This window comes from Salvia hispanica, chromosome 5 (genome assembly GCF_029641045.1).
Source record: "Salvia hispanica isolate PSC_SH4W2 chromosome 5, Shi_PSC_v1, whole genome shotgun sequence".
NCBI classification, from domain to species: domain Eukaryota; kingdom Viridiplantae; phylum Streptophyta; class Magnoliopsida; order Lamiales; family Lamiaceae; genus Salvia; species Salvia hispanica.
In genome coordinates this window covers 35705425-35733392 of record NC_142696.1, presented here as the reverse complement: position 1 = coordinate 35733392, position 27968 = coordinate 35705425, and the positions used below count along the sequence as shown (strand labels likewise).

General features: G+C 35.2%; 1 protein-coding gene across 1 annotated transcript; it reads right to left on the bottom strand.

Moving 5' to 3' along the window:
- Window positions 1-5640: 5640 nt before the first annotated feature.
- On the bottom strand, window positions 5641-24300 carry SCD1 (stomatal cytokinesis defective / SCD1 protein (SCD1)). Its single transcript, XM_048085163.2, has 29 exons — window positions 23736-24300; window positions 22456-22597; window positions 22233-22333; window positions 20984-21047; window positions 20730-20843; window positions 18921-19135; window positions 18005-18059; window positions 17844-17927; window positions 17541-17736; window positions 17311-17440; window positions 17161-17221; window positions 17047-17091; window positions 15394-15469; window positions 15199-15272; window positions 15061-15111; window positions 12963-13120; window positions 11676-11723; window positions 10817-10874; window positions 10626-10709; window positions 9561-9813; window positions 9285-9484; window positions 8905-8969; window positions 8556-8679; window positions 7841-8022; window positions 7646-7717; window positions 7400-7560; window positions 7271-7312; window positions 6497-6705; window positions 5641-5856 (listed from the first exon to the last, which is right to left on the bottom strand). The coding sequence occupies exons 1-29, from the start codon at window positions 24203-24205 to the stop codon at window positions 5761-5763; spliced, it is 3630 nt and encodes a 1209-aa protein (XP_047941120.2). The 5' UTR covers window positions 24206-24300; the 3' UTR covers window positions 5641-5760.
- Window positions 24301-27968: the final 3668 nt, after the last annotated feature.

Sequence of the window (27968 nt, the reverse complement as noted above, 5' to 3'; positions counted from 1 at the left end):
AAGGTGAAGTGTCTAAGATCCGTTAATGGAGGAGAATATGAACTTGCAGAGTTCAAGGAGTTTTGCGCAGAGAATGGAATTCGCATGGAGAAGACTGTGAAAGGAACTCCACAGCAGAATGGAATCGCGGAGCGCATGAATAGAACATTGAATGAGCGAGCAAGATGCATGAGGTTGAAAAGTGGATTGCCAAAGAATTTTTGGGCAGATGCAGTCAACATAGCTGCGTTCCTAATCAACAGAGGTCCATTAGTTCCGTTGGAGTTTCGGATACCCGATGAGGTTTGGACAGGAAAAGAGGTGAATCTATCTTACCTACGTATCTTTGGTTGTGTTGCTTATGCTCATGTTAGTTCTGTTGAGAGAAGTAAGTTGGATGCAAAATCTATTAAGTGTACGTTCATTGGTTATGGAGGCGATGAGTTCGGTTATAGGCTCTGGGATGAGCAGAACCGTAAGGTTATTCGCAGTAGAGATGTCGTTTTCAATGAACAGGTATTATACAAGGATAGATTGGAGGCATCGAGTTCCAGCAGTTCTGAGCCCCAAGTAGTCGAGCTAGACATCTCAAACTCGAGTGGGAGCAAGGAGAGTCAGAATGCTGAAGAGGTGCTTGAAGAAGAACCAAGCACTCCACCACCGATTATTCCGCTGCCTAAACAGACTAGAGAGCGACGTGCACCTGATAGGTACTCGCCCTCCAATTTCTATTTGTTACTTACTGATGGTGGTGAACCTGAGTGTTATGCAGAGGCAGGAGAAGGCCCTGATAAACGAAGGTGGAAAATTGCCATGGATGACGAGTTTGCCTCTCTTCTCCTGAATGGCACATGGGAGCTTGTGGAACTTCCAAAAGGGAAAAAGGCATTGCATTGCAAGTGGGTCTATCGAATCAAAGGTGAAGCTGGCTAGGCTGGTTGTCAAGGGATTTGAGCAACGATACGGTATTGATTATACAGATGTCTTCACTCCTGTTGTGAAACTGACTACTATTCGTTTAGTGTTGAGTATGGTAGCTGCAGAAAATCTATTGTTACATCAGATGGATGTAAAGACGCCATTCCTTCATGGTGATTTGGAGGATGAGTTGTACATGACACAGCCCGAGGGATTCGTAGTAAAAGGAAAGGAAAATCTTGTGTGCAAGTTGAAGAAGAGATTGTATGGCTTAAAGCAAGCTCCCAAGCAGTGGTACAAGAAGTTTGATGGATTCATGATGGAGATTGGCTATAAAAGATGCTACGCTGACCATTGTTGTTACTACAAGAGGTTTGACAAGAGCTATCTTATCCTGTTATTATATGTTGATGATATGTTGATCGCAGGAGGTGATCCAAAGGAGATGGATAAGTTGAAAAGGCAATTGTCTGAACGATTCTCCATGAAAGATCTTGGAGAGGCTAATCAAATTTTGGGCATGAGAATCGAACGTGACAAGGCGGCAGGAAAATTGTATCTTTTGCAAGCTGCTTACATTGGTAAGGTTTTGGAAAGATTCAACATGGATAATTCGAAGCCAGTAAGTGTGCCTTTGGGCAGTCACTTCAAGCTGTCGAAGAAGGAGTCGCCGAGTACAAAAGAAGAACGTGTTGAATGAAGAAAGTTCCTTATGCTTCAGCAATTGGCAGTATTATGTATGCAATGGTGTGTACGAGGCCTGATATTGCACAAGCAGTGGGAGTAGTGAGTCGGTTCATGGGTGATCCGGGCAAGCAACATTGGGAAGCGGTTAAATGGATCCTTAGATACTTGAGAGGTACTACAGAAAGAGTCTTATGTTTCAATGGCAAGAATGTCGAGCTGGCAGGTTATGTGGATGCAGACTTGGCGTCCAATGATCTTAATGGGAGAAGAAGCACAACCGGGTATGTATTTACTTTTGGTGGTACTGCTATTTCATGGACTTCTAAGTTGCAGAAGACCGTTGCTTTGTCTACTACGGAGGCTGAATATGTAGCCGCGACGGAGGCAAGCAAGGAGATGGTGTGGTTGCAGAGTTTCTTAGATGAACTTGGGAAGGAGAACAAGAGTAGCAGACTCTACAGTGATAGTCAGAGTGCTATTTTCTTGGCAAAGAATCCGGCGTTTCATTCTAGAAATTGAAGCTATGCATAGCTTCAATTGGCCTTGAAACTTGAAGAGAAGGTTAGACGATGCAAAGCGGATGCAGGGATGAGATCACAAGGATATGGTGGCGTAGGAGTTGTTAGTCTCCAAGTGGGAGATTGTTAATTATGGAGCCTAATCTCCTACCATATTTAAGATTTGTTTCCTAGAAGTATATTTCCTTGTGATAGATTTATTCCATAGAAGATATTTCCTTATGGAATATGTTTCCTAGTTGACTAGAATTAGGGCTCTCTATTTTGCTTATAAATAGAGGTGTCCCCTCATTGTAAAATCATCCTGAAATTATATAGTGAAATCCCTGGCTTGGCATCGCTCCCAGACGTAGATACACTTTGTATCGAACTGGGTAAACAATTCGTTGTGTTCATTCTCCTTTTATATTCGTGATTGCTTGTGTTTATTTCCCAACAGTAATTTCAGATCCAGGGCAAGACCGTCATAAATCTTCTTTAATCATATGATTTATGTACTTTCAATACCATCTGTAAAACATATCAATTCTATCGACTACATATCCATATTATATTCCACCATCATTATCAAATTACACATAATTTAAATATATAGTCCAATTCAACCTATCACAATCAATCATATAACACATATACAATTAAAAGTAGGGTTTTTGGCTTTTTAAACCAAAACCTTTTCTCGAATTCCGGTTTTTCCCATGAACTATGAGATTTGTTTTAAAAACCACGAACTTTCATTTCGTCAGGATTTTTCCAACCCGACCCAAATAGCATATTTCCGACCCGAATAGCATAATTCAAAATGTTAAAGTTTGTGTTTTGTTTATCCAAAAGTTGTCATTTGTTATGTAATAATTGTGATTGTATGTATTATTGTGCCAAATAGTATCCAAGTAATCAATTTAATGACAAATAGGATTAAAATTGACATGTAGACAACCCGGGTTTCGTCGTTGACCCGCCAGGGGAAAATCCTAACAAAATGAAAGTTCGTGGTTTTAAAAACAAATCTCATAGTTCATGGGAAAAACCAGAATTCGGGGAAAAGTTTTGGTTTAAAAAGCCAAAAACCCTTAAAAGTATGATTGTACCCACGATGAATACTCTAGCCGGACAGCTGATTTCCTCTTCCCACTCTATGGTTCTTAATCCCATTAATCATCAACTATTCGTTCAGTTGTTTCTTCTTTGCCCCTATACGTTTCTTCTCCACAAGAAATAGGCATCCAAAAACTCCCTCTACTTAACTGAGCATATAACTTATATACTACTCCAATCATACTATGTCGGTATGATCACCCATTTTTTTTGCTATATTCTTTTTCTATTTTAATGATATCTCTCTTAAAATTTAGCTATAGCAGTGCCTCGTCAACCAAGTTACTAATATAGATGTACACATGTTTCTTTTATAATGTGTTGTTTCATGCATGAACTTTACACACGTCACTATCCATTTTTTTCCATTTAATTTCCTAATTAAATATAAACTTTAATTTAATATTTAAGACAATATGTATATATGCATCCAATTACATATGTCTACTTTCCACATATTAACACAAAAATATATATATGCACATGTAATCATATCATAACCCATATTTATGGTGATAATCTAATAATTCTCTTTTTAGGACGAAAAATATCATTTTATGGAACAGAATATCATTTTATGGAGTAAAAGTATCATTTTATGCATGCTGAAAAAATATCATTTTATCGTATATAAATATCATTTTTAGTAAAAATAATACTTTTGACCTATAAAATGATATAGTTGTTAGATTATCACATAAATATGGGTTATGATATGATCGCATCCCTATATATATATATACATAATAAATATGGTATATTATATTACTATAATAATAATATATTTACCTCCCACATGTGTATATATGTGTGCTTAGCCATATTTAATTATCGTCGTCTTGTTGCAAAATATTACCATACCATACCCACTTAGTATATTTTTTTCGTATATTGACAACCTACATGTAATAATATAAAATTTGGGTCAGGGATATTAAGGTTGGCATAGTATTGTTGATAATCTCTTGTTGTTTTTGCTCCACTTGTGTAATCAACCGAAAAAGTGCATTCAGATCCATTTCTTCAATCGATGCAAAATAATATGTTTGAACAAACTAGAAGAGTAATGAGTGGGGGATAGTTTTTTTAATGTTAAAAATATGAACAAAGTAGAAGAGTAATGAGTGGGGGATATTTTTTTAATGTGAAAAATATGGGTGATGAATGATGTATTTAAAGATGATTTTGAAGGAATTGGAGGATAATTTTTTTTAAAAATAAAAATAAAAATGGTAATAAACGATACTCCCTCCATCTGCCATTAGGAGTCCCGGTCACTTTTGCACGCTCATTTTTTAAAAATGATAATAAATAGTTAAAATGGAGAAATAGTAAAGTAAGAGAGAGAATTCAACATTATTCTCTCTCTTAAGTTACCATTTTTCCACTTTAACTATTTATTACTCCCTCAGTCTCCAAAGAGTATGAACTTTGGGTTCGGCACGAGTTTTAATAAATACGGGGAAAAGTAAGAGAGAGAAAGGGTAGTGAAATAATGTTAGTGGAGAGTGAGGTCCATATTATTATAATGGTATTAGTGTTATTGGTAATGGTATAAATTGTAAATAAAATGATATGTAGGGGTAGTAGTTGTTTGAATTTTTCAAAATTAGAAATTTCATACTCTTTAGGGGACGGAGGGAGTATCATTTTTATAAAACGATTGCGCAAAAGTGACCGAGTCTCTTAATGGCGGACAGAAGGAGTAATATTTTGGGAAAATGGGAATTTTTTTTTGGATTTTTTTGGGATACGTTACATGCAACCCCTCCCGGAGCACGTCTTGCTGATGGGTGAGGCGAGGCAGGCTGTCACACACGCACCCCCATGTGGCATCCCTTTGCAAGTGAGCTTCAATTTTAACTGTTTCAATTTTGAGCGAAATTTTTATCTTGACTTATTTTAAACGGAACATGACAAACATAAAATATGATGGTGGGTCCACTACTCATGTTTATGAGTGTGGAGTAGGAGATGTCGTAGGTGATCCTCACTGCCGAATAGGAGTCTGTCTTATTTCTTTCTGGCATGAGTTTTAAGAATTGTTAAAAAATGTGGGTGAGAAAAAATTACTACATAAATATGAGTTCATTTATGTATATTAGCTTTAAATGAAATGTAAGTGGAATGAGTTAGTGGAATGTAGAGGACCTATATAACCATTTATAGTAAAAAGTGAATCGTGACTCCTATTCGCGGACGGACTTAAACAGAATTCTTATTCACGGACAGAAGGAGTATTTTCAAATCGGACATGATAAAGTTTAGGTTATAAGAAGGCTCGTCCTGATTTCCACTTGTAGCCCTACCTAAATCAATGTTGTTAGATTCTAGTGTGAGAAATGTAGCTGTTTCCATCACAAAAGGTGCAACCATATACTTGTATCTTTTGTAGGAAATACAGGCAACATTTTATAGCACTTCTAAAGTTTGATATTCCTTCACAAATTAATGATTTCTTATATTAACTATGCACTGGTTTTAAATTCAGTATAGATAAAATCTGTCATGAGTTGTATTGATACAAGCATGATAAACAAAACAAACAAAAGAAAGACACTCATATGTTAATAGTTGCATCCCACAACCGAAGCATCCCATTGCGTCCACCGCTACAGATCCTCTTCCTTTCAAGATCAGAAGCCACACATCTAACCTGTAGCCACCAAGAAACAATGCGGAACTAACGTAGTCAGGATTCACTGTCTGCAAATAATTGTGTGAAAGTTGCAAAATACTACTATCTAAATGGAACTAGTAACAGTCTAGTAGGCAATGGCCTGATACTAAGATTTCATATAGAAACATAGTTGTACATTTTTTGTCTAGTCAAACGAACAGCAACTAAGTGTGAGATGCCTTCAATGGCCAACCATAAATATTAATCGTGACCCATTTATGTAAACAGAGCCAAACGAATATAATTAACTTTTTTTTTGGTCTGGTTTTGCTCTAGTTGCTTGGCTTTTGTATATCTTTGTTCTATGTAGCAGTTTCTGGCTCGCCTCCCTTTTAGGCTTGAGCATTTTTATTTATCAAAAAAGAATCTCTGATAACTTAAAACATAAGCATAAGAACGCTAGTAAAATTATTGAGATCTGAAGAAATAAGTTGAGCATACGAACGGGTGAGCCACTCACAAGGAGAAGAAAAAACATTATGAGCACTAAAATGATGAGCATATGGCTCTGCTGAGAATACCAAATGGATAACAGATTGTAATAAAGTAAGATCTTAATGACTCCATAATACACTAGTAAAGGTACCAACTCATAAGTAAGGAAGGGAAATCTAACCATAGCAACTGATTTTTGTGGAGTCCTGTAAAGTTGCCAACCAGCCATCTTTGATCCTGTATTCGTCAGCCCACTAAGTCTCTCTTGAGGTCGATGGAAAAGGGACATCGAATTATCAGCTGCTCCTATCCCTAACCAATGTTCGCCCGCATTTATAGATAGTATGGGAGAACTATGAAGAGTGACATTCTTGACACATTTTATGCCACCTGTAAATAAAATGTATTAGTCAGACGTGGATAAATGCTTGAGCATTAAAAACCTGTACTTCAATGAAAACAATTCAGAAGCATTAAGGATAGCTACATTTGGTTAATAGTTTATGTCACTTGTAAACTTATTTTCCAGTCACTCGCTCAAAACAGGAGGAACTCAAAAAACTTGCCAGTTAAAAAAAATATAGCCATAAGAGTGAAATAAAACTAGTTTGGGGGAGTCAACTATGACTATAGATATTAAACTAAATCTAGAGAAGTTTTCTTTTTCATTTCATCCCTATGACTAATTTGTATCAGTACATGCTAAACTAAGATGTAGATTTGATAAAATTGGAGATCAAAATTTAAAACAAAGAGATCTTAGAATTGAGAGTTCAAAACTGCATTTTAGATTCCCAAACAACCACACACTAAGTACCAGTGGGTGGTAAGTATATCCACTTTTAGAAAGATTTGAACGAGGTGGTATTGCTAAAAGCATCAAATGTCTCTATGTGTTTCTACTGTTTGACATACAACGCTTATACATCAATAAAACAAAAATCACCACTCTTACCATCATCTGTTTCCCAAAACCGAACAAGTCCATCATTTGATCCTGAATCACATGAAAGTTGAATGAAAAAAAATTAGTACTTGTGACTTCTCACATATCCATGCTCAAGACAACAAATTTTACATTAACCTGTAATAATCCCTCTATCAGTAGTAGAGTATTCCACACAAAGAACTGGACCATCATGGCAAGCAAGAACAGCATCACATGTTCCTTGAGAGACAGACCACACTCGGGCAGTCCAATCATCGCTTCCTGTTATTACAGTTTCTCCGACCATTCTGATAGACCTGTGTGGTCATTATGTAATGGTTATTAATCAGCAAAATCAGATGTAATGATGTATCGTTATTTCTTGAAGGTCAATAAACTCACCTAATCCATTTTGAATGACCTAACAACTTGTGCATTTGTCTTCCAGCCCTGATGTCCCAAATGTTTGCAACCCTTAAAAAGAAAATGCAAAAAAATAGGCTAGATTTTAGAAGACTGAGGAATGAGAAAACAACCAGCTATTGGCAGAGGTCAGCACAAATATCCTTCTTACAAATATAAGTTTGAGGGGCTTACCCATCTCTGCCTCCAGCAGCCAAGATCCCACTGGAGTCGTCATATTCCATGCAGAGAACAGCACTTGAAAAACGGCCTACTGTTGCAACACAGGTATCTGTCCTTACATCCCACATCTTCACAGTGCCATCATGTGCAGCTGTGAGAACACGCTCACCAGATAGCATCTTTACAATGCTGACCTGTAAATAAGCATGACACTAGTGATTATTAGTTTGATAATATAGCAATGACATAGACATGCTGTTACACTAATAAAGACTTATTCCTGAAATTAAAGTAAAACACCGCATATGTCAAAAGTAAATTAATCTTCTAACAGAACAGGATTATACCAAATTACCAATTTTGTGAGGATTGAGAATCTAGCATAAATACTATACGTGAGAGCTTTCCATCAAGCAACTCAAGAAGATACTAATTGGAATTCTTACTGCAAAAGAGTATATATGATGAAGGAATCTCCAAAATTGTGGAACTTCTAGTTTCTTCTACAGTACTAAAGGTTTATTTCAGTTGAAAGCTGCAACAGTAGTCCACTCAATTTCTGAACACAAATTTTCCTTATTATTAGCAACAATTCAGTAACTATCAAGCATTTCCTAATACTTTGGATACTTCCATGTACACAAAAAACCACAATCATATACATACCACGCAGAGCAAAAAGTATATATTACGCAATAGGCAGCATAACTTAATGCTCCAGGCTGACCTGTGAATCATGGCCCTTCAACTCTTCTAAAAGCTGAGTGGTCTGTTTATCCCAAACAAGCACAGACTGGTCGTCTGAACCAGATACTACCTTCCCTCTATCAGAGCTTATGGCTCGGACAGTTCTGTAGATAGAATAGCAAGGTATCATTGATCTCGTAAACTTTCAGATGTGATAGTAATAGATCTAACCACATAATTTTGTACATAGTATAAGATGACCTCCCCAAGAATGTTCTGGATGCATAAGAACATTTATAATTTCAACCCGTATGACAACACACAGAACACAAATACAGGAAACATTGGACAGAGAGGGGAAGAGATGAAAACACATGTTCCACAGATACCTGGTATGTCCCTTTAAGGTTGCTCTGAGCTCAGAGCCACGAAGACTAGGATCCCATATCTTTACCTGCAATTTTGATGAATATGGGATGAGTTTCAAGACACATGGAATTTCATGGAATCATGATCAAGGGAAAATTTGAATTATAATCGGTTTAAATATTTTCGCATCCCCACTGCCAGAGTGGCTTGAACGCTGATTACAAATGTCATAAAAGGGGCATTATACACATTAGACGAGAGGTAAATGGTGGTCAGTAGAACTTTTGGCTTCCAAAGATGAACATTATTATTATGGATATAATGTAAATAATAGAGGATTGGCTAGTGTAGTCTTGCTGTCACCAAAACATTGAAGATATTTTGAACAATAGAATATTACTGTGCAGTCTGTGCTTCCACTGATAAAGAACCCAGCATCTTCACGATCACCGACTAGGTCCCAGACTTCTCTTTTGGTCACACAATGTATAGCAGTGACTGCACCACTATGACCTCTCAGCATGCGCAAGCTGGTCTGCACCTTCTTTTGTGCTGCTGCTGGCATATCTTGCTTGGAAAGAGAACCATTCTCATTTGTAGCTGAATAAACAAAAACTCATCATGACCAGCATTAAGATCAGGATAGGTTGTTACATTCTACAAAAGAGAAATGTACCTGAATTTCCACCATCAGATGTCCACTTCCGGACACGACTAAAAGAACTGGCTTTATCTCTGCTAAACATGCTCTGAACCCAGCTCCTTCCATCACCAGATGCCTCAGATGATTGCTCGGTGCTGTCTCCAGCATCTTGTGGCCGTGGAGAAGGCAAACCAAATGACGAAACAGATTGAGATTTTCCAGCATAGATTCCCCAATACCCAATGCAAATTTGTCGAATATGTGACAGGAATCCCCTTATCTTAATCTGATACAGCACATAAATAATAACATATGTAAAATACCAAAATATGCAAGATAGAGGAATATCAAAGGTGAAACTTAGCCACATTAGTAAATTCATCATGACCAGTAATGAGGACTCAAAGATAGGAGTTTTTTCAAAGTCCATTGATATTAAACATATTTAATGAGCACACGTATATTCAATTATCAAACCAGCAACTGATCAAAGATGTATTAGCTAACTTTTAAATATTCAAAAATGCTCAAACCAAAAGTACAGGACAAGGAGTAGTTCTGCAATAATTTGGTAGTTGTGGTTCTCATGGAGGGCTGGTAAGCCTGCTATCGATATCAGGAGATGGCATTCTACAGACCAAAATCAGGAATACAGAAGAATACATGATCATAAGAAAGTTCTTGAAGACTCAACACCCCAAAAGTAGAGAATCAGCTATTTAGATTTCAGACATAAGCACAACATGATACATGCAAGTATCATTTTCAAGGGAAGTTCATGCAGAACGTCATTGGGCTAATTTTAATATCTAGTGCATTGATTTTTTTCAATTATGATTTTTATGGTTTTGGGTTCAGTCTTACAAGTATATTGTATTAGAGTTTATTAATATATTGAGTATTAATTTACAGATGCATTACTATATCATGGATTCTTAAGTAGTTTAGCGGCAGGAAGCTGCTAATCATGTAGTTTCACGACAGCAAAGTGTATCAAATTTATGGAGAAAGGAGACCATGCACCCTTTGAAGCCAAGCCATAAGCAAACACAGCAGACAAAATGTGGCCGTTTATAAGTACAAAATGTTGCAACTTACTATGTGTTTGTATCCAATGTTGTTCTTCCCTGCTATTGTTTCAATCATATACCATGTATCAGTTTCGGCAATGCCCAAACCAGCCTTCATCACAGAAAGAAAATTTTTGAAATCAAGATCATGAATACAAATACTTAAGGTGAGATAATAAAATAGATATATACCACCAACAGATAGAATAAAAGAAATACCATATGTGAAGCAAGAACGATTAGTTGTGTTGTTACCAACATTGCATAATTGGTTGACCTAACATTAAAACAACAAAAAAATAACTGATCAGTGTGTCTAGATTCTGTAAAGTGCATGTCTATAAGGAAGTCAAAAAATAGACAGATGTCATAAATTTTTATATTTCTGACAAGTGAAAAAGGTTGCCAAAACACTTCATCATTTCTCTTTCTGTCCAACTAGTTTCATGGGGGAAAACATGCACTGACTTCATGTGTATTTATTGATAAATAGTACATAACATTATGTATCACTACCAATTACGGTGAATCTTTTCAACTAAAGAAGCTATCTAAGGCAAAACAAGCTTTTACACTAATCCATTTGTAGGCTTTCTAGCTCTTCAAGTTTGAAGACGTTACTCTCTAAACGCAAGATCCCTTATCTAGCACATCCACTCGGTGAGGTTTCACCTCTAAACACAAGATCCCTTATCTACCCAACAAACTGAAATAGCTGGCCACACTCCTCTACTAAATTGAGGTCATTGACTTCAAGACTGAAAATAACAATACTAGATCCCGGAGTCCTGCGCGAACATTCTAGAACCGATATATAGTAAACTTATAGCTAATGCAGCACTTGCTTCTTAGAAGTTGTAAAACATGTCAACTGCTGCCATGGTGGATGTGGATCACATTAAACCGAATCCATACAAAATAAAAGACACTTGATCAAGCACAACTAAGATCAATCAGATAAAAGGAAGCCTCATAAGTGCCAAAATAAGAACAAGGAGGGAGGGAGTGAACAGCAAAAAAGAGTATACGTTCTATTTATTCGATAAAAAAAGGAGTTTCAAGATGGCAGTGTCCTTACTTGCTCGAAAAGCGGTCAATCAGATCATCAAAGTAGGCTTCCCAAAAGCTGCAATATGCAGATGATAATGAACTCATTATACACGTACATTCACAACGCCACAAAAGACATATTAACATGTAAACATTTATTATATAGATTAGCCCATAAACATCCTAATCATCTTTTTCTAGAAATAAGATGAGTTAGATTCTTCTCCATGGTGAAATTCCATATCTTCAAACATTACCAAATAGGTAAGATCTTTTGTACACTCTTTTTTTTGAGGTAGAAGATCTTCTGTATACTAACTATACAGAAATTTACAAGCATTAAAGACTTAAGTACAGTTATCAGTGAGAATTAGTGTATCATATATTTAAGCTCAAGGCTATGCTGGGACCTGAAATAGTCTCTACTACCATAAAAGCCTAAATGGTTATTTCTTTTGTCTTAACAAGGAACATACTTATAATAGCTTTGTGTTATTGGAAACCAACTGGTTTCAGTAAATTGATTCCTAGACTGTTCTGCAGTGAGAGTATAAAGTACCGACCATAAAGCCCTGGCCTCTACCATTGGGTAAATGACCCAAGACAATAGACTGGAACACAAAACAGGACACCCAAGTAGCAAAGAAGTAGCTAGGATGCAGTCAATTTTGCATTTGCAGTAAAATACTTCTACTCCGTTAATTATCACAAACAAACTAAATAACATTCGAGTGTCGAGTTGTTACATAATTTATCTAGTGTTTCCCAAAGTGAGATCATAGCAGAAGTTAGAATTGAGAATGCCATTTGACAAATGATCTTTGAAGCACTCTAGTCTTCTCTTACAATTTTTTGGTAGAATGCATGGCATATTCCTAAAATTTCTCATTTTCTTTTAGCATAGGCACTCAAGTCTACCTGTCCTCATTTGCAATCCCAACCTGACTTATTTAACAAAGTTCTCATTTTATTTTAGCAGAGGCACTCTTTGCTGTATTTCATAATAAGCTAGTGTTCTAATCCTAGCCTTTAAGTAAGTTATCATTAAGGAATCATCAAACAACCTGTCCTTTTGTATTCAATACTACGCAAAAAAATGTACTAGAGATCAGATTCATGTAATTTATATTCATGGATCCAACTTCTTGTAAATATCAAGTTCTAGTGTCCAGTTTCTACTCAACAACCAAAATGATTTGAAACAGGAGAATCGTGAGTATAGACCATAAAGTAAGCCACATATAATAGTGAAAGACCAAATATTATAAAAGATATGAAGATGAAATCTCAAGTTCATAAAAGAAGAGATGCATACCGTAACTCATCCCATATGGAAAGAGAGCGAAGGTGGCGCTGAATATGATCCGGGACATTGTTCACATCCTTCTTATACATTTCAGCAGAAACTTCAAGGGCATCTCTAATAGTTGTCAGATCATTCCTAGATATAGCACGGTTGATGGCTGTTTTGAGCTGTATTAATACAAAATAGTTACTTTAACTTAATACCTGACTTACAGATGCTTTTCCAAATCAAGCAATCCATGATATGAATATACAAATAGTGGCAAAAATGAAAACACAATTTTCCCACCCAAGGGAAGTAATATTATCATATTAAGGGCTTGTTTGCTACATGTGATAAGGGTGTGATTGATGCTTACAATAGGCTTATACCTTGTTTGCTTAAAAATCAAAGCCCAGTACCTATTATCCCACCTCATCGATGGAATACGTAATACAGAAAATATTTATACCATATATTGATTAAATAATGAACTAAACTACAATAATATCACCCTCCTTCCATAGTTTATATATGTTGCACATAAATTTATACACCAGCAAATATAATAATGATACTACGAATTAAAGGTGTGGTAAAAGACATTGTAATCAAACATTATGTGACTGTCAAGCAAAAGATCCATATTATTATTCACTAACTAGTACTCCGTACTTTATATTATCTCCATTCTCCACTAGGTACTAGTAGTATTTTATTACTCCCTCTGTCCCATAAAAATAGGTACTTTGGGGATGGCATGGGATTTAGTGCGAAATTAGTAGAGTAAGAGAGAGGAAGAAAGAAAAAGTGATTGAAGTATTGTTAGTGGAGAATGGGACTGGCCTCATAAGAGAGAAAAGCTTTCCAAAAATGGAAGATGAATATTTTCTCGGACAGTCCAAAATGGAAAAAAGACTATTTTTATGGGACGGGGGGAGTATATATCAGTGAATTATATGTACAAACACTACAATAATATTCCGAGAGTGAAGTTGTATCTACTATTCCCATATTTGGATCATTGGAGCATAACCATCCCATGTAATTCAACAATTATTTGGTCAGGAGGAGTTCAAATATGTTTTAAAATAAGTTAACCTTCTTCCCAATAAAAATTAATTAAATATGACACCAAGAACTCTACTTACACAAATGTTATTTTTACATATAAAACAGAGAATTTATTAATTATAAATAATATAAATAATATACATGCACATGCGACTACAAATCCCAAATAAAACAAATTGGCCTGACACTACTCTCATGTTTGATAGTACTCCCTCCGTTCTATAGTAATAGGGGCGTTTTTCCATTTCCGTCCGTTCCATAGTAATAGAGTCATTTCCCTTTTTAGTAAAAGTCAACACATTTTTCCACACCTACTTTACTCTCTCTTACTTTTCTCTCTCTTCATCTCTCTACCTTTTTCATTTTCCACTTTATTCTCTCTTTACTTAACTCACCTAACACAATTTTTCTTAATCTCCGTGCCGAAAAGTTTTGCCTCCATTACTATGGAACGGAGGGAGTAAGTAATACAAGGAAGACTTCAAAGCTTAGTTTAGCAGCATGAGCTTGTAACACCAATAAGAGAATTTATGCCTGCCAATTTAATAAAAAAAAAAGGAATGCTTTAAAATCATTGAGGTCTTAAATCCACCAAGGGCCCTGATATTCCATGATCTCGAAACCTCATCATCTCTTCGAACACAAATATTCTCCTATTGCACACTAACCAGATAGACCAAGTCACCATACATGACAAACACTTCCCATAAAATATGAGCCCTTTTGCTAATTAAGTATTTAGGTCTGGAAAACTCATTTTAAAGAAACTTTATTTAAAAAAAAAACAAATGAACAATATATAGAATTAGGTTCATATATCTTGATCTCACAAAACCAACAAAAGCATATTACATCTAATTTAATTTTGTCCTCTATCAAATTAAACCAAACATTCTTTATGTTTAATTTTGTGTTATGTAAAATAAACAATCAACAGTGTCATCAGCCATACATCATGCACAAAGATGAAGGAAAATAATGGCTGAGATAGTATAAGAAAGTCGCTTCAATTGATAATCATGATATAGCTCCAAGAATTATTAAGCCGACATACCAGTTCTTTCACTGCTATAAACTGCTCATCTGTCAACTGGCAGGTCCATCCCTTTTGGTGTTTGGGGGTATCAGAGTCAGAAAATGAGTCATAACACAACATGAGTGAACATTACTTCGTTTATAAGATTGAACATACCGAACGAATGTGCTCTCTTATGCATTCAACGAATCCACTTCCACCAATTCCCTCAGCATCAGACTCAATCAAAGCTGAAAACATTAAACAAATTCATAGTGACATCCGCTTATGCCAACAGGAACAAAGATATAACCAATATAGTTCCAAGAGAATAGTCACTAAGTTTATTTGGTTAAGACAGAAAAGGCCTACCAAGGATGGTTCCATGCTCAAATGATGAAAGAGGATCATCAGTCGCCCCCAATTTCAGAAGTCGTAGCCATAATCCCTGTCCAAGGAGCCAAAAAGGTTTAGAAAATGATAAATACTAGACAAAATCCGAAGAAAATGTTATGCTTTTTAGGGAAGATGGTAAGAGAAATCCACACATGCTTTACCCCAGTCACAGCTATTATTACAGAAAGGATATGATGAACAACCCACAACATATCAATAAAATATCGAACTTCTACAACATGCTGCCAACAAAAATAAAACGATGCAAAAATAACTTGAATAAGAAATTATAGTAATGTGTATACTTGAAAGTATTAATGTCAAAAGAATGTTTTGGCTTATCAGAATAGCATATTGTAGTTCTACACAGTAGAACTATGAATTGCATGCGTATATTTTTGTTTTAAGTATTTTTACATTGTTTTTGTACATCTTAAACACTATTTTCAATACTTAAACTACACAATAAATATGAGTTATCCTCGCATCTGGTGATTTATTAAGTACTAACTAATTATGGGACTTCAATTGGTCAGGAAAAATCTTCTATTTCTTTTCACTGGCGTTCTATACATATATATAATTAGATATAAAGATAGCTTGAAAATAATAAGAAGAATGATCACAGGTTGAACATTGAACAAGCAACTGAAATAACAGCCATATTTAAGAACTCAAACTCAACTCGGACCAACTATAAAAGATGCTGCGTTCAAACTTTAAATACTCCTAGGAAGGACCAAGAAATGTGAAAGTTTTAATGACATAAAAGACCTAAAGAGGCCCTAGCACATAAATAAAAATAACTAAGCTATCCTGAAAGCTTACCTAAAATATAATTTTCTTGTTGGTTATCAGAAAGAAGATCAAAGTGATGAACGAAATTTTCGTGACAAGGGGATAAGAATTGCAAATCAAAAGAAATAACAGAGCACAAATATAAAACTAAAGGTGCTATATCCCACACCTCATCAAGGGGTTCTGGTATTTTGAAATCTCCCTTATTAATTAACAAAGAAAGATCTTACGTTCATAATATAGTTAGAAATACTAAATAATGTACTCCCTCCATCCCAAGATATTAGACCCCTTTCTTTTGGGCACAGGAATTTAGGAGATAGTTGTTTAGTGGTGTAAGTGGAGTTGGTAGTAGAGTAAATTTTTACCATAAATAGAAATTGTTCAAGTGTATTGGGACATCCCAAAGTGGAATAGGGGTCTAATATCTTGGGATGGAGGGAGTACTACCTCCGTCTCACTCAAGATGTCCACCTTTCCTTTTTAGTTTGTCCCACTTAAGATGTCTACTTTCCATATTTGGAAACAAATTCATCTCTCTTCTCTCCTAATTAAAACAAACAACCACCTCTCCTCTCTCTACTTTATTATACAAAATATTTTTTCCTAAAACTCCGTGTCACTCAAGATTGTGGACATCTTGAGTGGGACGGAGGTAGTAACTAATACTAGATCATAAAGGCTTAGCCCAAAAGAGAGCTATTACAGTCTTACTATAATATAAGCCAATTAGTCCTAACAAGAAATAACCAATCAATAAATATACTGACGCAAAATCCAAAATCTGGATATTTAATGGAGAGAACAGAATCAAACAGAAAAACATTGTACCTGCAGCTTCACTTGAATGTCGAGGACCATGCGTTCCCTTTCAGCCTGTGAATTTTCATAAGATTTTAGTTACTGTATGACTGTTCAGTTAACCGCAAAGCAACAAATACTCACAGCTCTCTCCCTTGGACTTAAGCTCTCCTTAGGATCTTTACCAGGACGGGGTGAAGGAGAACTAGACAATGAAAAAGGACAATGTTCAGTCTCAAAGAGAAGGCAAGTAAGTCTAGTAAGAGAAAGGACTCGATGTTCTTAGTGTTGTACCTTTGTACATGTTTTGCAGGATATTCAACAGCTCCACTAGCTGCTGCTAGAATCTGTTTCCTCTTTTCTTCCTGCTCTTCTGTTCTGATGTTTGCAGGAAACCTGTCATAGCAATATTTGGCACCTGATTCTGTAGAAGATAAAGCAAAAAATTACACAAAAATTCAAAAACCTACTCTAACATGTCTACATATCAAGCGCTGTCCAGTTCAAATGATTGTTGAAATTACCAGGAATCCCCAATCCTGGGTCAGATATTGTTACAATATCAGGTTCTGCAGAAAAGGATGGAAGGATCGATAAAGGATTTTGTCCCCTGCCGATAGCATCTTGTAACCTATCAAGAAGGTTGTTTCCATTTCCTTCTGAACCAAGACCTCTCTCCAAATAATCAAAGAAACCTTGGGATTCTAGAAACTGGCTGATCTGTTTAAGTTGCACATTTAACATCTATCTGAGTAACTAAACAAGCGAAAAAGCAGTTGCAGCAAACTACTCTTTACAGCTCAATGAAAATAGATTAAAGCACTAACCATAGCATCAGGTGGCTGGTTACTTGACCTGGACCGCTTTTTCAGAAAGGCCTGGCTGTTGAAGATATGAGTTGCAGTGTTTTCCTACCAAACTATAGATCAGTTGCTATCCTAGATTACTAATCACTAAACCAACAAAGAAGATTAGGTAAAGTGCGTACAATAAAATTGCGATAGCCACCTAGAATAGATCCAAAAAACTTCAAGAATATAAACCTGCAAGACCCAAAATATTAATTAGTGGATGAGAAAGCCCTGATACAACACAATGTCTTTTGCCATACACATTGACGAAGCAGTGGGTGAAGTGATGAACAACTAAAGATGAACTGTTCGACTTATTAACCAAATAAATCCCAGTATAATATAAATTCTATCATTTACTGCACAATGTCGAACACAAATAATAAGAAAATATGCATGGTGATAACGAACTCCAAGCATGGATTGTGGATTGAAGTAATTGCAAAGTCAGAAGAGCTGTCTGATAGGCTTGGAGAAGAAAAGGCACCCTAAGAGCTCACGGTAAAACACAATCCCTAAGAAAACATGCATGGTGAAAACAAACTCCAAGTATGGATAGTGGGTTGAAGTAATTGCAAGTCAGAAGAGCTGTCTAATAGGCCTTGGAGAAGGAAGAAAAGGAAAGTAATTACTCAACGACTAACATGTGAACATAATTAGTCAATGATTAACATATGAATGTAAGAACTCAATAAAATATCTCAACTACAAGTTGACCACAAGCAAGAGGAATAAAAGAATGACATTAATTTTATTCAGAAAACAATGCAGTCGAATTTTTCTTTGTTGAAACCAACTGAAGGATCTTATTTTGAACATTTGCTCATGAAAAGGATTGCGCAACTAATGCAAAAACTTAAAATTTGAAATTGAATTTGTTTGTGTATATTTCAATTATAACAATGCAGAATTACAACTTCTAACATGTTGAATCCTACACAGGCTGATACATAACACCGAAAGGGTGAAAAATCACTAAGCATCTGAATATGATGACTAGATCAACAGTTTGATAATAGATACATAAAAGTTTAAACTGAGCGGAAGCATAACCTAAGCTGGAGATCATGATCCTCCCCCCAAGGCCTGCTATCGCCTCTAAGGCATTGCTCAGAGAACAAACCATACTTCATCTGGTCTATACCAACAACATTAGGATACAACAGCTTCAATATCTCACCGCGCAAAGAACTATGCTCTGGCTCAGGTATGGGAGGTATTTCCTCAGTAGTGGTGATGATGTTATGCTCAAGGTCAACCACAACTACCTGCAATGGAATACCACAGATTTTTAACCAATTTAGCAGTGAAAAATAGAATGCACTAGAGACATCAGTAATTAAAGCGACAAAGAATGAACAAAAAAATCAACTGCATAGCACAAGTTCATTGCATAAATTAATAATCAAGTAAAACATAATTAGCTATCTTTTTCTAGGATGCTGACAATAATGAGGCATGAGTATGTATCACATGCTTGTCTTTTTGTTAAAATATTATGACAGACTTAAATGAAAACAACTAAGGTAGCAAAGATTGAAGATTTTAATCAGAAACTTCAACAGAAACTCAGTAGGCGGTTTGAGATTTGAGGTAAGAAAAAATGACAAAATAAGAACTAAGGTTATAGATAGATCATGCTTTACAGTGATCACATTTCTGCAGATCACTGTAGCATTGGAATATAACATGAAAGAAGGTTTTTAATAGTATCATCCATCTACCAAGTTCTAGCTAATAGTATATAAATGCTGCGATTCACATCTCACAGTCATGTATCACCAATCGTCCCACATACTTTCTCAAGAAACATGAAATGAAGAATTTCACCAACGAGATAATTATATTAACGACATGTGACTCATGTCACATCAGTTAGAATTGTATACACAGTAAAGTGACTGAAGACTGAAGGATATTACATCAGTCAAAAAAATCAAAGTAGACTTCACAACAATCTTAAACACCTCATGATTTCAAAAACAAACAACAACACTTATTAATGCTTAGACTTGAAGTGGGTTGTCAGCAGTTACTTAAGATCACACTAAGCATAATAATTCGACTTTAAAATGAGACTAGAGTCACTGGACTCAAACACATGTACTCAACCTCTTTGAAAAGGAACTCATCAAATGTGAAATGATGCCATATTCAATTGAACTTTTTTGTTCATACCATTAAATAAATGACCCCACCATCACAGTCAATCATTAATATGCATCTTCATTAATTAAATATAACAGACCATTAAATAAAAAAGAATGCACATCATCAACCTGTCCCCCACCCCCACCCCCCCCACCCCCCCAAAAAATAGCAGAATATATAAAAAAAAATTGAATTAAAGTTGTCCAGATTTCATTACCCATGGTATAAGTTTCACAAATAGTGAGATATAACATATAAGCCACCAATAGTTTCTAGAGCCCAGAACATTTTATCTCTTTTTATCTCTTTTTCACATCAGACTATCAGAGGAACATTTTACTTCCCCCTTTAAAACTTAAAGTAGACAAGTTAACTTTTTTTAAAACAAACTGACAAAGAAGGAAGGTGATAAACGGTTCTCCATGAATTTATCAAAGTATCAAATGGCATTGGTACTTTCAATAGTTGGATCAGACTAACTGAATTTACTAAAAAATGTAGTATTTGCAAGGAGTAAGGACATTAGGTTTTTCAGGTACAACTTGCATTATAATTGTAACAGAGTGAAAATTCAAATAACATATGCAGGAAAACCAAATAAAAAATGCAAGGAACACAAATAGCCTACCAAACCAAAAAAGGCCAGTGAACTAATGGATTAATGTAGAATCTGTTTGTATTAAAATTCAAGAAACCCAAGAATGAACTTACACCATCCATAACCAGTCCAGAAGTGTCAACACCTGAATGAAGACCCATCATGTATGGTGTGGGAGCATCAATATAGTCAACTCCACTGAAAAACAGTAACGGAATGTAGACATGCTTCAGAACAACAAACATAACAGGATCAGAATACCTTCGTTTAATATATTTGAAGAATAGTAATCTTAAGAATAAAGAACTACACTGTTTCAGACAAGTGCAATCATTTCTTTTTTATAGAAACCATGGTGAAAACGCACCTGCCACCTAAATGGATATATTAAATGGCATATTGCCTCCGATACAAGAGTTAAAAGAGAATATCTGCAAGTTATTTGAATGGAAGAGTTAGAAAAAGAACTACAAACACAACATAAGGATAATTTCTCCACAAAAGGTTGTGATAATGAAAGGAAGCAATAAATGGGGAAAACTAATAAGATAAATTAACTAAATACTAGTGTTGCATTCCAATTGTCTTGTCGATTGACTCAATTCTTTTCCTAAAATTTGCTTTGAGACTTTATTATACTTATCATCTCCCCCACTTGAAAGAACTCGCCTCTGGAAGGTTATCCTAAAGATAATCCACAAATAAATCATGAACTATAGTACGAAAAAACTTTTTCAAGCATCCAAAAATCATATGAAGATGATTTGTGTTTGATTCCATAATCGAATTTTAATATTCTGTATTTGGCATTTTATGATGAAACTCAAAAACATATGTTCTATTTGATTCCATTAGTATTACAATACAAAGATAAAATCATGATATTCAACTTGATCAATTCGATTACACCCCTACTTAGCATGCTTCTCTCACAAGTACTCCTACTCCACTCCTAAGCACGGATAGAATAGATGTAAGGGCATCATGAGCAATCCACAAAACAAGCTCTTTTAGAACAAATAGTATCACCAGTGTTCAAAGCACAAAAAATTTCTCATATATACCATAATTAAGTTCTCTCTTAGAATCATTTGAATTTTTTGCTAAAAAGAACTGAATTGGATTATTATCACGGCACGTACCTATGCATGAAGCATCACAAACAACTTTTAGAAACCTTGTTCAAAATGGGATGATGTAAGAATACAGGTTTCAATCATCTTTTTTTGAGCCATAGCAAGAGATTGTTTAGAAACTTGAAGTCTTAAACCATCCAAACTCACCCTTAAGAAGAGCATCGGTAATAGGAGCCATAATCGTACTGGGGGTGGGGTGGAAGGAGCCATTCTAATGCATATTATTATGATGTCACATTTCTCGAATAGTCAATAGAAAAGGAATTACATCATGGAGGAATATCTTTATATATACCTTTAAGAAATGAAACTAGAGGACCAATTATATGAAGTAAGATCCATCATGGAATATGACATAGTACTTCATTGCAGATGGTTACATGTAAAAGGTGAAGACCAATTCTAAGAACTAACATACATAGTGGAAAATGACATACTTAATGTTGCAGATGGTTACAGGTAAAAGACTAAGGAAATTACTTGTTTGAGCGAATCAGAACCCGTCTTTCAAGCAACACAGCTGTAAAGAGTTTGATCAGATTATCAACATCCAAACACTGGACTAGAGGCTGGAAGGATATCTGTCATCAAGAGATATACTATCAAGATCAAATAAAAATGTTGCATATTAATGAAAAAGACTTCCAATATCATATGGATTTGTATATTTATAATATACTATGAAAAAGAGTAGATGGCATACATCAACATGAGGAAACCCATCCTTCGGCGGAACCTCTAAAGGAAGAAGGCTATTTTCGATAGCAAACAACACCCGTTCCTTTCCAGGAGTAGGCAAAGGGACATTGGAGACCAAATATGCTATTACATCCCAAAGTGGCTTACTGAAATAGTTTTAAGCAAAGAATGTCAAGTAATCTCTAAAAAGTAGTAAAGGGATCGAACAATCAAATAGCAGAAAACTGAAATACAAGAAAATGATATTCAAATATGAACATGATTGAGCAATGGCATGTTATACTTGCACTACCTTCCAAGTGAAATGGGTAACCCCTCCCCCTATTTCCATCAACACACATAAAGGTTAAAGCGTAGAAGGCAATGATGATACAAAGCTCATGCCTTTCTATTCATTACAGGCAGTTTTTGATTCACACAACATTTGTGCATATTCTTTCTTCCATTTGAGTTTAAAATACAATCTATACGCATTACTTCCTCCGTCCCGGCTAAGATGACACATTTCTTGGCCGGAGCAGGATTTTAGGAGTTATTGATTAAAGTGTTTTATTGAAGAGAGAAAACGTGTGTGTAAGTATTAAAATAGAGAGAGAAAGAAAGATGAATATTTTAATAGGAATGAGTTGAGTGCATTAATTGGAGAGAGAAAGTTTCCAAAAAAGAAAATGTGTCATTTTAGTTAGGACAAACTAAAAAGGAAAACGTGTCATCTTAAGCGGGACGGATGGAGTACATATCTGCGGTATTAATAAAATAAAAAAGACATGAAAATCAAGTTCTCTTAGTCAGGGATATGATTTATCCATCTTTTTTGTCTTAATGCATAAGTAAACACTAGTCACATTAATAAGTTTCATTATATACAACATAATATCCACTAAACTATCTATCCAACCCACCAAATTATAAATCCACAAGGAACCATTATCAGCATAATCTCAAAAATTATTGTCCAGATAACCACTCTTACCATCATTGTTCAGGCTAAATCATTTACTATAAGATAAACATCAAGCACACCAAAAATCGTACAAAAACAAACACAATGCACTATTTAACTAGCTAAAACCAAATGCTGGTGGAGAGCAGAGGAACCCATTGTAAATCCTAAACTGATTCGAAGATGATATAAAAAGATACTTAGGTGGCTTTTAGTTGTGAGGATTAGCCTATATAGATTAAAAAACAGTTTAAACTAATCCCTAATTCACGGCATTCCAAACCCCTAAACCACTGTCACAAACGCCCGAATCAGCAAACACATCATATCCACGTCACTACCTGCTCCCAGAAGCCGAGAAACACAGCAGGAATATCTCCTCCAACGCATCGCGCAGAACCCCAAAGCTAGGGGCACGCGAGACGAAGCAGATGCACTTGTCAGCAAACGAATTGGCCGGCAACCGGTACGCCTCCACGATGTCCTCACACACGGGATCCCGAAAGGCAATGCAGGTGACGTAGATTTTGGATCCATCGCCCTCAGTCAGCACAATGGGGTAGCTCCGCGGAAACGACGACGAATCGCGCGAATTGAAGCCAGAGGAGTAAAATTGGGAGCCTGCCGGCAGCACGCAGGTGGGGAGCTGCGGTGGAGGAGGAGGATAGAGCGTGTGATTGGACGGAGGGTACTGATCGAGGAGGGAGGGCAAGTACATGATGCCGGTGCCATGGTAGCCTCGGTTTCCGTCGAGAGTTCGGATTTCCGGCCCGATTCCGCAGACCACGAAATATTCGAAGATTCGGGCCATCGGGATGCCGGATCTGGGGAGGGGTTTTAGTGGTTAAGCGATGAGACGAGATTCATTTGCGGATTGAGCTTTGAGAAACTTGCTTAGAGCATCTCAATAGCAATAGTCTAGCCATTAAAATTACTCCTAATAAGCAATTGGATAAGCAATAGACTAGTCACATCAATCAAAATTAAAAAAGTGAATTTCAAAAATGGTCACTGGACTAAAAATTTATCTCAAAAATGGTTGCTGGACTTTAAAAATATCACCAGTAGTCCATGAACTAAGGGTTAATATTAAAAACGGTCTTTTTGCACTGTTTCAAGACGAAAATGCCCTTTTGAGGGGTTTTGGAGGTTTGGGCAATTTGTTCTTTTTACACTTTTAACATTTTAAATCTGATATTATTTCAGTTATGTACTAAATCTAATATTATTTCAAAATTATCATTCTTCTTCCCTTTTGTCATCCTTCACTTTGTTTCTTTATTTCAATATTAGATTTAATTTTACAAAATTAAATTTTAAATTTATATTTTTAAATATCAATAAATTTTTTTAATTATAAAAATTAATAAATAACGAAAATTAATAGTCATAATCAATATTTGATAGTGTCTAATATTTAATCAATAAGATATGGCAACACCTTAATTTTAATCAATATTTAATAGCTTTAATCATAAATAGATCATATAACATGATTTATTCTTAAATAAATATGCATATAATGTAAGACTAATAAGCTCTTATTAGAATAACTCTTATTTTTCTATCATGATTAATGGAGTATTATTTTTCTGTACTTTTTCAATTCAGCTGAATATTATATTAAATAATAAAAATTAATAGTTTTAATCAATATTTATAGTGTCCATGAATTAATAGTTTTAATTAAAAAATTTTATTGATATTTAAAAATTAAAAATTAAAATTTAATTTTATAAATTAAATCTAATATTGAAATAAAGAAACAAAGTGAAAGATGACAAAAGGGATAAATAATGATAATTTTGAAATAATATCAGATTTAGTATATAACTGAAATAATATCATATTTAAAATGTTATAAGTGTAAAAAGACCAAATTGCCCAAACCCCCCCAAACCCCTCAAAAGGGCATTTTCGTCTCGAAACCGTGCAAAAGGACCTTTGAGTGAACTACAAAAATGGTCCCTGGACTATGGGTTTATCTCGCCCATAGTCCCTGGACTTTAAAAATATCGTCAGTAGTCCCTGGACTAAGGGTTTATCTCGAAATTGGTCATTTTGGCTTTTTTTGGTACGAAAATACCCTTTGATATTATTTTTTGGGGGGTTTGGGCAATTTGGTCTTTTAACATTTTAAATCTGATATTATTTTAGTTATGTACTAACTTTGATATTATTTCAAAATTATCATTCTTCTTCCATTTTGTTATCCTTCACTGATTTTTTTTTTATTTCAATATTAGATTTAATTTTATAAAATTAAATTTAATATTTAGATTTTTAAATATCAATAAATTTTTTTAATGAAAACTATTAATTCATGGACACTATAAATATTGATTAAAACTATTAGTTATTTAACATAATATTCAATTGAATTGAAGAAGTACATTAATCATGATGGAAAAATAAGAGTTATTCTATTTAGCCTCCGTTCGGTTGTTATAATTGCTTGTGATTAAATATTATGAAGTTGACTAAAAATTTGATCCTACTTAAAATTTTATATAGGAGTATTTTTGTTGAAATTTTCTAGTAAATTTTGATTGTTTTCAAATTAATAAACGAAAATTATATTAGTCTTACATTAGATGCATATTTATTTCAGAATAAATTGTGTTATATAATCTATTTATGATTAAAGCTACTCCCTCCGTCCCACGTTACTTGAGTCACTTCTTTTTTGCACTCGTTTTGAAAAAATAATAATAAATAATTAAAGTGAAGAGAAAATAAAGTAAAAAAAAAAATATAGTTAAGACTCTTCTCTACATTATTCTCTCTCTTACTTTTTTTCTCTCCATTTTAACTATTTATTATTATTTTTCCAAAACGAGTGCAAAAAAGAAATGACTCAAGTAACGTGAGACAGAGAGAGTATTAAATATTGATTAAAACTAAGGCGTTGTCATACCTTATTGATTACATAGTACTATACACTATCAAATATTGATTATAACTATTAATTTTTGCTATTTAATAATTTTTATAATTAAAAAATTTATTGATATTTAAAAATTAAAATTTAAAATTTTGTAAAATTAAATCTAATATTGAAATAAAGAAACAAAGTGAAGGATGACAAAAGGGAAAAAGGATGATAAATTTGAAATAATATCAAAGTTAGTACATAACTAAAATAATATCAGATTTAAAATGTTAAAAGTGTAAAAAGACTAAATTGCCCAAACCCCCAAAATAATATCAAAGGGTATTTTCGTACCAAAAAAGGCTAAAAGGACCAATTTCGAGATAAACCCTTAGTCCAGGGACTACTGGCGATATTTTTAAAGTCCAGGGACTATGGGCGAGATAAACCCATAGTCCAGGGACCATTTTTGTAGTTCACTCTTTTTTATATTAACTCTTAGTCCAGGGACTATTGGTGATATTTTTAAAGTCCAGGGACCATTTTCGAGATAAACCCATAGTCCAGGGACCATTTTTGAAGTTCACTCAAATTAAAAAACAAATTTACGAAATTAAACACAAAATAAGGAATTAAATTTATGACACATATACGGAAAAATGCAATAATTTCATTTAAATTAAAAAAAATGTGTCCTAAAAATAATACAATACATAATTAAAAAAAATACATAAAACAAAAATTACTATCGCCGTTCAATCCTCCGCGCCCACAACTCTTCAATTAAATTTTTTTGGAGTTGAATATGAGCATCCACTTGGCGCATGTCGGCATGTGCCTGGAGGCGGCCGGTTTCATCGTGAGGTACCCCCGTCGTACGTTGGCGGCGGCCACGCCGTGGCTTTGACCGGCTTCATTATCGTCGTTGGCCCAACTAGTCAGTTGTACACCTTCATCTTTGACAATCATGTTGTGCATGACGTACATCATATCAGCAATGCAGTCGACATCCCACAAACGCGTTGACCCTTAATTGCCGCTCATCGAGCTTGGAGAACACCAAATGCGCGCTCCACGTCCTTGCGCGCCGACTCCTGCCATTCCGCAAAGTAGGCCTTCTTGTCCTCATTTGTGCATCTGATCGTCTTCACAAAGACGGGCCACCTATGGTATATCTCATCCGCCAAGTAGTAGCCCATATTATGCCGGACCGACGCCCTGGCACTTCTCGTTAAAAAGGGGCAACGAGTTGAGGACGTTGAGGTCGTTGTTCGACCCGGCTACCCCAAAATACGCATGCCAAATCCGTATATATAGTGTTTCGGAAATTAAATAAAAAAGCCGCTGGCCGATCGCCAGCCTACAATGGCGGCGAACCAATCGGCCAACGCTTGCTATTTTTCCGCCGAATTGGCGCTCGCCGCCCACAATGGTTCGGCGAGCGGACCGGCCAGCGCCGGGAATCGGCTAGCCGGCCCGCTCGCCGCCATTGGAGATGCTCTTACTGTCTAATTTCTTCGCCTTCGCTGGTTTTGAGTTTCCACTTGTGTCCGATGAAACGGTACGTAATTAATTTTACAATTAATTTTAATTTTAATATAAATGATGGTACTCCTTAAACTCTAATTGAATAAATAAAATTATTTAATTTAGTACTCCATCCATCCCAAAGGTTGTGTTCGGTTTCCTAGATAAAATAATA